Source organism: Rhinolophus hipposideros (genome assembly GCF_964194185.1).
Source record: "Rhinolophus hipposideros genome assembly, chromosome: 8".
Lineage (NCBI taxonomy): Eukaryota > Metazoa > Chordata > Mammalia > Chiroptera > Rhinolophidae > Rhinolophus > Rhinolophus hipposideros.
In genome coordinates, this window is record NC_138054.1 from 78,149,115 (window position 1) to 78,162,364 (window position 13,250).

Consider the following 13,250-nt stretch of genomic DNA (forward strand, 5'->3'; position numbering starts at 1 on the left):
TTTCTTATTCAATAAACTCTTTTATTGTAAGTTTACAGCTTTTTCCATTACAATAATGAAAATAGCACTAGTGATTCGTAACATTTAGGCCCAAATCATAGGGGAACCCCTCCTCAAATTATAAGGTTGATGACACATCGTTGTACATACAATAAATGTTGGGCAAAAGGCATTTCAAATGTAAAAAATAAGGTCATGGTTTTGTATGTGTGCAAGTACTGTAAGGTTTAGTTTATCAGGATGATATTGTTTTTGACAGCACATGATTCTGAAAACTATATTTATAATTTGTGATAAAACACAACTGTAGAGAAAAGGCAAAATCAAGCAAAACCAAAAATACCCCCAAAATGAAAGGAAGTGAACCAAGCACCTGGGGTTGATATGCAAACCTCCAGTCCTTTGGTCCTGGAATGGCAAGTGAGTGAGTTTCATAGAAATTCTCCCTAGAAAGGAATGTCTGGGCCTGGTGTGACATCGCTGCATCTCTTAAGTCCTGTCTCCTCACAGAGGAAAAGTGGCTTGTCTGGCACATCTGCCTGGAATGGGCCACGCTCTCAATCCTTTTGAGAACAGTCCCCAAACCTGAAAAGGCAAGGTGTCCTGCGGCCCGGGGAGCGGCAGGGCGATAGGGTCAGAGCTGGTCCTCCGTTCTGAGGGCCTTGTCCGAGTGGTTCACGGGGAGCGGGTGGGCCTCCGTGTTGAATACCCAGTCTTCCAGGGAGAGTGTGTCGTCTTCAGAGAACAAAAGGTAGAGATACCTGTGCCCCCCGGACAGGGAAGGAAGCAAGAGACCACCTGTTAGTGCTCTGGGGAATGGGGGAAGCCCCTGGGAACGAATCTCAGGGGCCTCTGTGACAGGCCTGTGGCTAAGGGTACAGGGTGTTCCAAGACCCCAAATCCGCTTGGAGGGTTGGTCCCAGGGAAGATGCTGTGGGGGCTGAGATGAGCACTGAGCTTTGGGGCAGACAGGCCTGGTTTCGTCCTGCCTCTGCCCCCAGCCCTCACTCTGCTACCTCCACCCAACAGCTCCACTCAGGTACTTTCCCCACCTGGCCCTGTACATGTCCTTCCAGGACCCATTATGGCTGAGATTCTCCTTTCTTTGCAGGGTGGTCTGAGTACTGCACCAGTTCAAACTCTTGGTTTGCTCCCCTATGTGCCCCCACCCCCGAGACTCTATAAAGTAGATATTAGGGCACTAACACGAACAGGAAGAGGTGACCCCAGAACTCCAGCTTCCCAAGCCATGGGGGTTTTTTTACCAGAAGCAACAGACCATTCTAGCCCATCCTAATGGGTTAAAGCACTAGGGGATTACTCTGGGGAATAGCAAGGAAGTGGAGTGGCCAACTTCTACCCCAAGAAAGCGAGGGAACAGTGCAGCAGCAACTCTGAGGAGGGAAAGTCACCAGCCGTGACCAGTGTCGCCACCATCATCGTTATTCTTCTTCTCACTTTAGAGAAGAGGACAGTTTCAGAGAACTTAAGAAACCGGAAGAGACAAGTTACGGGACTGAACTTATCACACAGTTGATACTTTGGGGCGTGGAGTCCAAGTCAGTGTCACTCTCTGAGTGGAGAAACCGGTCTGGCCCAAGGCTCACGCCTGGGGGTGTCACTCTGGGTCTCAAACGCCCCCCTCCCTCCTGGGCCCCCTTCCTGTGACAGCAGACCCAGACTGTTGCTGAAATGATGGACTGCTGACCCCGCCCCCATCCCTCAGAGAAGCCACATTGCCCACTGGAAAGAACGCTGACCACGCCCCAACTCACTTCAGTGTCTCCGCTAGAAAGAAGGTCTGCTGCTTGTTGTCGTGGTTGGGGACGCTACTGTACACGTCTTGGATCCCAGAGAAACCGCCTTCCGTCCGACAGTGTTTCTCCAAGGCCTGAAGAAAAGGAATGCAGCCTTGGCATGTGGAGGCACGGGCGCCCCAAGACTCGTGCCTGCGCAGAGGGCCCCCTGAAACCCCTTGGCTGGAAACCCCTGGCATTTGTGGAAGCAGAAGGCCAAATTATTCTCAGGGTTCAGTGTCCTGCTGCCGGGCTGGAGGGGCCTGCCACCGAGGGCTGGGTCCAGTGGGCTGTGCCCCAAGCTCTCCATCTGGTGCGAGCTTACAGGAAGCCTCTTTGCCTTTCAGGGTAAAGACTAATGACAGACTCACCCCCAGCGGGGACAGAGCTCAGCCTGGTGATGTCGCTGGCTGGGAGCTAAGACTTGTCCTATCCCAGGATTCCCCAAGGAGACACGGTCCCTGGGCCAGAGGTGGGTGGGCCATGGGCTCTCTGCCTTTTGTACAGAAATGCATTTTTTACCTACTGAGGGTGTGTGAATGGGGCCCAGGAGCACAAAACACTTGGCCTTCAGCAATCAAGAAGCAGACCTGAGAGAAGCAGGGGATTCTCGCCGGTGAACCACGTCAATGAACCTGCGCAGGCCCCCGGAGCCCATCTGCGTGACACCGGGGTGTGGCTCTCCCCGGGGCAGTCCGTGCCTCTGAAAGCAACGGGCTGGGGACGGTGGGAGGAGGGCAGAGAAGGCTGGGCATTCATTAAGAATCCTGCCTGAGTCCCCACACGTCTGACACCTACCCCAATGTGGGCCATGACATTTCACACTAGGTATTTGGGGACAAGACGGCTACTGCAGGAGAGACTGGGGGTTGTGGGGTGGGTGAGGCAGAGCCCAGAGGGCGTTGGGGGCCACACTGGGCTGGGCTGGGTTTGGGAGAGGAGGGAGGTGAGCTGCTGGCCTGGCACCAGTTCCTGTTTGAGAGGAGAAAGCTAAAGCCATCGGTCCAGGCTTCAAGGTCAGAAAGCAGTTCCCATTATGTGCTCTGGGCCCCCTCCGCCTGCTGCCCTGCCTTTGCCCCTCTAAGTTTGCAGGCATGGGGCTAGGCTCCCAAGGCTAAGGGCCTCAGAACCCTCTTTTCAAGTTCCTGGCTTGATTCTGCCCAGCTACGGACTCCTGGCTCTGCAATCACAACCTTGACCCTTTCCATTCTGAACTTTAGCCAGACATCAGTGTGGCTTGATCTTCCTCTCGGTGGCTGAGCCGGGGGGTTTTGGACCCTGACTGTGACTTGTCAGGGGCTTCTGCCACCGGGTCAAGCCTCCTCACCTCCCCTTCCCATGGTCCGGCCCACTCACCATCACCACTTCCCAACCCCACTCCCTGTAGATGGGGTTGTGGGTCTGCCGCCACAAGTACATGTAGCTTTCCACCACCTCGGGCCGCAGGATGTAGTAGCTCTCGCTCAGCTGCGTGGCCACTGCCTCTCTGCCGGAGTTAAACCAGAAGGCCTCGGGCCCCAGTTTGGTATCTGTAGGAAAGAGCAACCAGAGGGCCTGCGTCAGACTGCCCACCTCCCGCTTTTCAGGATCTCGCTGCCCCAGGCGAGACGTGGGGGTGATGGCTGGTGATTGGCTGGTGTGGGCTGGGCCTGGCAGATGGCCCAGGCTGGCCAAAGCAAGATCCTTGAGGCCTCGAAAATGTTGCAATTTTAAAATCTGAGAATCCAACTGAACTTACCCAGCAGTCTGGGGAGACAGAGGTTTAGGTGGAGTTCCCCAACTGTGTATTTTGAGATATGAGCTCTGAAAGATGTTAAGCAGAGCTCAGCCTAGACAGGGTTCCAGGTTTTAAAATATTTGGGGAACAGTGGGTTAAACAAAGTGAAATAGTCTCACTCATGCAGGACTAATCAGATCCTTTAATATGCTAATATGCAATGAAGTTTCTTCACAGACCCCCTTTCTTAGGGAACTGCTTTTAACTCCTCCCAGAACCCTTCCAGAACTGACAGTTTGGGAGACTGCTGAAGTGGAGATGAGGGGAAGACCCCGACAGAAGGCACTTATTCAGGCAGAGGGAGCTGACTAAAGGAGGTGCAATGAGGTCTGGGTTTTGCTGTTACCATTGTTTTGTTTGTTTATGTACAATTTGCTGCTGCTCCTTTTTTTGGATGATCAGTTATAACCTCCACTGCAGCCACCATTTATGGTTTCAAGGGTTGTGCTGGGTGCTTTACATACATTATTTCAATCCCTAAAGAAACACTTTTTTTTTCTTGGTAAGAGAGATGTTACGATCCCTCTGTCATGCCTGTGGAAACTGAGGATCAGAGAGGCTAAGTAATTTATCCAAGGTAACACAGAGAGTTGTGGCTGAGCTGGGATGTGATCCTAGATTTGTCTGATGCCCTTTCCCAGGCTGTGCCCTCTTTTTCCCTCCTGAGTCTGACTCTTTAGGTTCAAAATTCAGGGTATGTGGGTCAGATCTTTCTCCCTTTAATGCCTGCATATCCTGTCCAGGTCCGCTGAGGGCCTAGCTCTGGTCCTAATGTGAGCCCTCCCTCCTCCCATTAGAGTTAAGGACCCAGACATGTCCTGTGTTGCTTTTCCTCGAGAGATGTGTTGGAGCTTTGCAGGACATCCTACTCTTCCGCGGAGGGCTTCCTGCAAGAGGAATTAGCCAGACCCCGGCCCCTCCGATCCTCTTGAAGGGAGCAACTGCTCCTGCCACCAGAAAACAGTCGTTTCGCCAAGCTGCTAATGGGGTGAGGGCAAGAGCGACTGTTGCTGCCTTCTGCGGATGAGCTGGGCTGGCTAGAACAGTATGTTTTATTAAGCAGACTGTCTTTTATGGTCTGGGTTGATTGTCCCAGACAAATAGCGAGCTTTTTATTATTCCTGAGGTTTCCTGTTTGTTTATGGCGCTGGCAGATAGAGCTCTTTGAAGGGAATTGAAAACCAGTTTTAGGGACCCATTGCAAATCGCTGGCATCCCAAACAGCTCCAGGGGACTAGGATTTGACTGCAGTGGTCACAGACACATTTTTAGTGGGCCAATAACAGACGCCTCCCATGCTGTTGGATGAAGATGGCTGGCAACGTGTTTCTGTGAGACCTTCTCCCTCACCCTGTAGACCTGCGTTATTGTTCCCATTGAACAGATGAGAATATGGAGGCCACCTAGCTGGCACGTGAGCCAGGAATTTTTATTACAAATCTTAGGTCCTCTCCTCCAACCAAGACTGGGATTAAACTCAGAGTGGTGGGGCATCTTCAGGGATCCCGGGGGACCGAGGATTGTTCTGAGGGCTGCTGTTTAGAGCACATGAGGTGGAGATAAGCATCAGAAGACCTGGGTTCTAGCCCTGATGCAGCTGGCAGGGTGACTTTGGCTAAGGGATGACTCAGTTTCCCTATGTGTAAAATGAGGAGTTGGGCTCATGTTCTGTAGTGTGACTTGTGACTCTTACATTTGACACTTCTGCGTGAGTGTTGGGCATGTGGTTAAGAAGCTCTTGAGCTTCTGGTGGTCTTGGATCAAAGAGGGTGATACACAGGGTGGTCTCAGGAGGTACGGAGACCCCTTAAATGGAGGGGTACTGGGGAGGAAAGACAGAGATACGTTCAGGGGTAGGGACTCAGGGAGAAGGAACATACGAGGCTCAGGAAGCCAATGTTTCTGCCTGAGGGGCTGGAGGACCCTCTTACATGGAACCTTGGCCAAGTCATCTCTGAGCCTCAGTTTCCTCCTCTGTGTTGTGAGGTACAGTGATGATGTATGTCAAGTGCTGAACAACAAACACCCGGACACATAAAGTGCTTAATAAACACCCCTATTTTCCTATAATTTAGCGAACAGTCTCAGTGCATACATAGCACGTCCCTCGTTCACATTCTGCATAACTGCCACGGTGAGACTTCCCTAAGACAATGCGTGCCCTTCACTCACTGCCATTCCGCTGGTGTCTAGCCTCAGTCTGTCCTGCTGCCCTGTCCCCTTGCAGGGTTACCTGAGCGGGCGTAGGACTCGTGGCACGTCTTGGTGATCTGGGCTGCGAGCTCTCGGTAGTGGGCCCTCTTTTCCTCCTTGGCGTCCTCAGCGCCGAGGGCGATCATGCCCCCGGAGAAACAGGCCAGGTGCCCCATCTTGTGGTCCAGAATCCCCCCTCGCCACTCAGCAATGTAGGTCAGCCCCCCGGGAGACACATTCAGCAAATGGCTCTCTATTGCCTGGGAACAGGGTGGGAATAGGGCGGGGAGAAGGGGCATGGGGGGGTGCAGAGAGGGGAGGGGAGAGGACGGAAAATGAGTATTTTGGAGATAGCAGCACTCAGCTCTGCAGAGCCCTCCATCCCAGGCAAAGGCGGCCTGCTGACCTCGTGCAGCAGCCGTTCCTGATGGGGCTGGTGGGAGGTTCTGCCCCACAGAGGGGCTTAGACATAACTCAGGCAGCTTCCCAAGGTGAGTCGCTTATACACACCTCAAAATTGTCTACGTACAAAAAAATTTTTTTTTAAAGATTTTTATTGGGGAAGGGGAACAGGACTTTATTGGGGAACAGTGTGTACTCCCAGGACTTTTTTCCAAGTCAAGTTGTTGTCCTTTCAATCTTAGTTGTGGAGGGCGCAGCTCAGCTCCAGGTCCAGTTGCCGTTGCTAGTTGCAGGGGGCACAACCCACCATCCCTTGCGGAGGAATCGAATCGGCAACCTTGTGGTTGAGAGCCCGCGCTCCAACCAACTGAACCATCTGGGAGTCAGCTCAACTCAAGGTGCCGTGTTCAGTCTTAGTTGCAGGAGGTGGAGCCCACCATCCTTTGCAGGATTTGAGGAATTGAACTGGCAATTGTTGTTGAGAGCCCACTGGCCCATGTGGGAATCGAACCGGCAGCCTTTGGAGTTAGGAGCATGGAGCTCTAACCCCTGAGCCACCGGGCCGGCCCCCCCCAAAAAATTTTTAAAAATCTTTAAAACTTGTTATCCCCTGGTGGATGGGTGGCTCAGTTGGATTAGAGTGCGAGCTCTGGGCAATGGGGTTGCAGGCTCGATTCCCACATGGGTCAGTGAGCTGGGACCGCTGCAACTAGAATGAAGACAATGAGCTGCAGCTGAGCTCCGGGAAGGCTCAGTTGGTCGGAGCGTGTGTTCTCAACCACAATGTTGCTGGTTCAACTCCCATAAGGGATGGTGGGCTGCGCCCCCTGCAACCAACAACGGCAACTGGACCTGGAGCTGAGCTGCGCCCTCCACAACTAAGACTGAAAGGACAACAACTTGACTTGGATGGAGCTGATGGGTCCTGGGAAAAACACACTGTTCCCCAATAAAGTCCTGTTCTCCTTCCCCAATGAAACAAACAAACAAAAACAAAACGTAACAAAAAAACAAAAAACTTGTATCCCCCATTATAGCCCGTTAGGGAATCTTAACCTGAAGTCCAATTGGCCTGTGGATAGATGGGATTCAGCGGGGTCCAGAATGACCTTAAAATTACACGTGACACTTTCGTGTATGTGCACTTTCAGGGGGCAAGGGTCCATCTATTTCATCAGATTCTCCAAAAGGACTTGCAGAAAATTAAGAACTGCTCTCTTCAGGCCCTTATCACACACCTTCTCATGTAATGCCCACAACAAGCTAGGCACGCGCGCTGCAGTGCAAAGAGGTCTACAGACAAAGAAGTCAAGTGACTTGCCCCAGGTCACCCAGCAACACCAGGATTAGGACAAGGACCCCCAGAAGCCCACACACCACTTTCCCCACTACCTGACAGCTGCTCTTTTTGGTGACAAGGGACTTGGAGAGCCCTCCCCTGCTGCAGCAGATGATGCTGTTGGGAAAGACACCCCAGGTGTTGGGGGTGTAAGTGTTGGGCCATCATAACCCCCCACTCCCTGCCGGTAGTCCCTGGTTGCCCTGGAGAGGGAGATGATGGCGGCAGCTGCCGCTGTGAGGCTGGACTCGATGGGCCCATGGGTGCTGGTCCGGGGAGGGGTCTCTGGGGCCAGGCCTCTGCCTGTACTCTTGCCTTTCCCATCTGTTCTCCAGGGGGGTCTCTGTACTCTGTAAATAATGAACCTGACCATGAGTTATGCCTGGTTAACACCCCTCTGTGGTTTCCAAGTACCCTCAGACGAACGTCCAGCAGGGGCTCTGAGATTCCCCGATCTGGACCCTGAGGTTTAATCTGACGCCACTCACATGGCTCTCAGGTGCACACGTGTCAGGTTCAAACCCCATCTCCACCAGTTCCAAGCTGCGTGACATTAGGCTGGTTCTATGTTTTCTTTGTGCCTCCATTTCCTCAGGTATAAAATGGAGATAAGAGCATGCACCCCTTCATAGGGTTGTGAGGATTAAATGAGATGTGTCTGCAGAGCTCAGCCTCTTTCCCAGTACAGAGTCCTCAATACGTGCAGGCTACAATTCTTCCCCAGTCTGCCCCTGCCCCTCCCTTCTCTGACCCTTCCCAGCCACAGTGGCCGCTTTTCGTGCATGCGCCCCCTACCCCCTTCGACTATGTCATGAGTACTGCCTTGATACCCACACTGTGCCAGGTGCAGGGGACACAGTCCCCGGACCTGCCTCGGGGAGCTCACCCGTCAGCACAGTCAGATACACACAAAAATCACAATTTGTGTCAGCATTTTGAATGAAACAAATTCAGGGTCCCCGACAGGGAGAAGCTTGGGGTGGGGGCTCCTACTCTGCAGAATGAGGTCAGAGGAGGTCTCTGCCACACGTCGTTCATGGAGGCTGCAGTTTTCAGGGCTTTGCTCGCTACTGCGTCTTCCTGCTGCTCCCGCCCGACTCCACTAACTCCAGCTTGGCCTTTGGAACTCCTCCAGGGTGTACTTCCTGGCAGAGGACACCCCAGTCTACACCACTGCTGCCCCATTACTCTACTACCCTGTTATCTTTCTACACGGTGCTATTCCCACTTTGCATATACGTATTCGTGTAGGTTTCTGTGGAATGTCTCTCCTAGGATTCTGAGTGTCATGTGATGGCAGAAACCACGACCAGCAATCTCCAGCCAGGGCCTGTCATACACAAGGTACTCAAACAAAATTTGCTGCTTGACTGGTTTTTCTTTTTTCTTTTCCTGTAAGGCCTGGAATGGTGGGCTGGAATGTGGAGCCTCACTGTGCAGCAGAGGGGCAAGCTTTGATGATGGCCATGCCAGGCCACCTGCTCCACGCAGGGAGGAGGCCTGGAGAGCCACCTGCTGCTGGGCTGGGTCTGCTCTGGGCTGGGGCCTGGCTCCTGGACAGAGCTGGGTCTAGGCAGCTGCTCTGCATCCCTACGCAGGCAGGTGTGGGGGAGGGATGGCAGGGCTAGACCAGATGCAGAAACCTGGTTCAGTTATCTACTGTCAACACTTGGGAGGAAACACAGAGATGGGGGCAGGGGTGGGAGGGAGATCCCAGGAAGCCTCGCAGTGTAGCTGGAAATCTGTACCTTCAAGACTGTCTCCCACAGGTTATTTTGGTGTTAACCCCAAGCTAAGTTGACTGTGGCAAGGAGGAAATGACAGAGCAATCTCTCTTTAAGGAGACAACTGAGATAAGCAGATACAAAGATTATAAAAACAAACAAGCAAAACCCCAAGACTTTCTAAAACCCTCAGCAAAACACAAGACAGCAGAGGCTGGCTACTGACTGGTAAGAAGTCTTAAATCATCATAGCAAGAGACACAGCAAATGGGAGTCAGAGACCTGGTTTGAATCCCAGCTCTGCAATTGAGAGTTGGCTGACTTTGGGTGACTTATTTCACTTTTCTGAAGATTCCTTTTCCTCATCTGTAAAATGGAACTAATTCCTGGGCTGCTTGAGGCTACTCAGCAGCCTCCTGGAGGGGACTCCATCTGTGCCCTCTCGAGAGTGACTCTGAACAAGTCAGGCTCCTCTGTGATTTTGCAGCTGGTAAGTTGAGGCAGGAGCACGTGACCTGGAGTCAGTCAGACCGTGTTTGTGTCCTGGCTCTGACACTTGTTGCTGTGTGACCTTGGGCCTCTTTGAGCCTCAGTTTCATTACCTGTCAGATGGGGGCTAAATAAGAAAAGGTACTCAATGTGACTCCCCGGAGGAGGCCAAAGTGACAGAAGCTCCCTCTCTTTCTTGCCCCCCCCAAGACCTGAGGCTGCCCAGTCGGCCTGTCTGAACCCCCCCACACACATCCCAGTTGGACATTGCTGTAACCTGCACGCTGGAACTACCTCCCAGCCCACCTCTGCAGCTTTCTAGGCTGTTGCTTGGGCCCCAGCCCAGAGGTTCTGATGTAACCTTGTTGGGGTGCAACCCGGCCATTGGATTTTATAGTTCTCCAAGTGACTTTTAACATGCCAACAAGGTTGAGAACCACCAGAACATTCTTCAATGCCCCAAACTTGCCATAGGCCCACCCAGCCCTTACCCAGGGTCAGAGACACTGCAAGTTTTTCACTGGGGAGCTCAAACATAGGAGCAAAGCCAGGTCTCTCCTGTTCAATCAAGTGTTTCCATAAAGCTCCCAGCGTGCTTAAATAATTCATGGTTATTTCTTTCCTTGAAGCCTGAACTACCGTGTGCCCTGAGGGCAGGGAACCAGGCTGTTCGTTAACTGTGTTTTACTCTGCAAGGTATGGCAGAAAGGGAAGCAAGGGCCTCTCGCAGCAGCACACCGGGCCACCAGCTGAACACTAATCCGACGGAGACAGGAGACTGGCTGCCAGCTGAACAGCTCTAGCAGCTTGTGGTGGGCAGGGCCGAACCAGGCGGAGCTGGGACTAAAGTCCCAGGACCTGCTTCCTGACTGAGGTCATGACGTCAGGGCAGGGAAAACTTACAACTGAGCCCACAGTTTAAAAGGTCCACAGCCCCGGAAGCCTGTTTCAATATGCTTCCTTTAAGCACTACCACTGCTGGCCAGGCTCATACAATCAGAGGGAAGAGATCATTCATCCATCCAACCAACCTCACATAACCATCCATCCACCCATATCCACCCACCCATCTATCCTTCCACCAATATCCACCCACTCACCCACCCACCCATCCATCCTTCTACCCATTCATCTGCCTGTCCATCCCTCCCCCCATCCATCTACCACATCCACCCACCTATCAATCCATTCTTCTTTCCATCCACCCACCCACCCATCCATCTTTCCACCCATTCTTCCATTCATCTAGCCAGAGCCAGGAGACCTTCTCTAGCTTCAGCTCTGCCAGTTCTGTGCTGTGTGGCTTTGAACAAGTGCTTTCCCCTCTACGGGCCTTGGTTTCCATCCACATAAAGAGAAGGAACAAAACTGGAGGCTCCACTGGGGGCGGCCCCTCCCAGCTCGGATGTGCTAATTGTCCCCTCTGGTTTGGCAGGAAGATGGCTGACGGTCTTGCTTTGGCAGCCTCCGGGGGTAGGGGTGGGGGTGGGGGGCTCCAAACCCATCATCTGACTGCGTTCTGGCCTCTGACACATCAACTGAAGCACAGATTGCCTGCTGCTTCTTGTGAGACCTCAGACAAATGATTGCACCCCCCTGAGCTTGTTTTTGCCTCTGTGAAACGGGATGCTAACATGGGCCTGATTTCAAGGTGTTCAAGAAGAGGCATGAGACAGCATGTGCAAAGTGACCGACTGGGGAGGGGACTGACTTGTCATTCTTCCGGCCAGCTCACTGTGGGGGAGGGGAGCCAACACCGGTGGGGAATGACCCACAGACCACCCATGAAGAAGCTTGTCTTACCTCCAAGGCTTCGTAGTACATATCTTTAGCCTCCATATCTGTCTTGGCTGACATCAGCCACGATTTGATCAAATATTCATAAAAACTGTCTCCGAGTCCTCCAACTGAGACGTGGTCTGTGAGGGGAAAAAGGACAGAACATTTTCTCCGTCTGCCCAGGCGGCTGGCAGGATTAACCAAGCGCGCATCGTGCCCACAGGCCCTCATGGCCCCCGGTGCTGTATGTGGCTGGGGAGCGAGCATTTAATCAGCAGCTTGGAAAAGAGGCTGAGAGAAAGACAGAGCCGGTGACTTGGGGGAGCGGGGTGTCTGTGCCCTGCACAGAAACCCATGGGCTCATCCGGTGCTATAAATCACAGTGCTTCAGCAGGCTGAGGACGGCAGGGCCGCCGCTTAGTAAGTGTAAATGAGTTGCACTGCTTTAAAAAGATAATCTGGTGGCTGGGAGTTCAGAGATTTTTATTACCCGGCGACAAACATGGTAATTAATGCTGGGCAGGTTCATAAAAGGCCGTGAAAAGGAGGAAGGAGAAGCTTAATTTAGTCGGTCAGAGAACAGAGACATTCTGGGAACACTGAGTTTAAATTTAGCAAATTGGGATAAATGGAGTTCAAAGGAGCAGGGGTGGGGCAAACTGGGTTTGAGGACCCCCTCTCGGCCCTGGTGGCATCTGTCCGGAGTCCCGACAGAGCAGGACCTCCAGCTTGTGGCTGAATGAGATGTCTCCACCCAGGGCTGTCCCAGGAGACAGACAGGTTGACTGAGGAGTAGTTAACAACAGCAGCAAGACATGGAAAACACTCACATGCTTTAAAAATTAACAACAGGGAAACATAAAGGCATTTAAAGCTATAATCAGAGCCAACGTCAGTTCCCTGTTATGATTCACTTGGGGTCTGGGGGGTCGGTTAAGAGGTGTGGGGGGAATGGGAAGAGTATTTTCAGCTCCTCTGGAGAAAGAGAGGGCGGAAAGAGAAGGAAAGTAGGGTGGGGGGAGAGAAACAGAGAAAACACAAGCAGCTACCATTTATTGAGAGTCCACTGTGGACTAGGAGCTTTACTCTATTTTTTATAACAATCTTCCCAAGAACCTCGCAAAATTAGCACTATCAACCCCATTTCCCAGAAGGGAAAACAGAGTGAGCCTAAATAGCTCATCCAAGACCATCAAACTGGCAGAGCTCTGACTTTCTGCAGCTTTACACAGTCAACCAGAGAATGAAATCAAAGATGCACAGAGAAAAAAAAGACAAATGCGAAGAGAGGACCAGAAGTCGGTGGGTAAAGACAGATGGGGAATGGGAAAAGGGGCCGAGAGGAGATCCCCACAGAAAACTGGCCCTTCTGTCCCCCTCCGTAAACAAATCCTGGCCAGCAAGGTTTCAGGAACGGAACAAGCACTCGCAAAAACTGGAACAGACCAGATAAAACCCGGGCCTTGAGAGAAGCAGCGTGTACCCCTCAGCCCTGTTCCTAGGCGGAGGGCACAGCATGGGCAAGCACAAAAGGAGGCCCAGCATGTTGATGGCGTGTCCACAGCTGGAGCAGGAGGTCTGTGCAGAGCAGGGGTGGGGGGAGGCTGGAAGCCAGACTGAGTCAGCCTCTGCTAGAGCCCTCTGAAGTTCCCAGCCCACAGAAGAGGGCCCTGGCTCAGAGGTACGCAGCTCAGGCCACTGTGGTCTCCACACTCATCTCCTGGCCCTGCCTCGCCTCATGGTTTTCTCCA

At 52.6% G+C, this 13,250-nt stretch overlaps 1 protein-coding gene across 1 annotated transcript in view; it reads right to left on the bottom strand.

The window, feature by feature from the left end:
- Positions 1-13,250, bottom strand: part of MAN1C1 (mannosidase alpha class 1C member 1) — a 128,006-nt gene continuing 114,756 nt past the window's right edge. The window contains exons 8-12 of the mRNA XM_081056340.1: positions 11,524-11,639; positions 5,807-6,026; positions 3,153-3,325; positions 1,776-1,891; positions 1-761 (exon numbers count right to left, since the gene is read on the bottom strand). Coding sequence (XP_080912466.1) covers positions 635-761; positions 1,776-1,891; positions 3,153-3,325; positions 5,807-6,026; positions 11,524-11,639 — 752 coding nt within the window. The 3' untranslated portion in view covers positions 1-634. The remainder of the gene's footprint in view (positions 762-1,775; positions 1,892-3,152; positions 3,326-5,806; positions 6,027-11,523; positions 11,640-13,250) is intronic.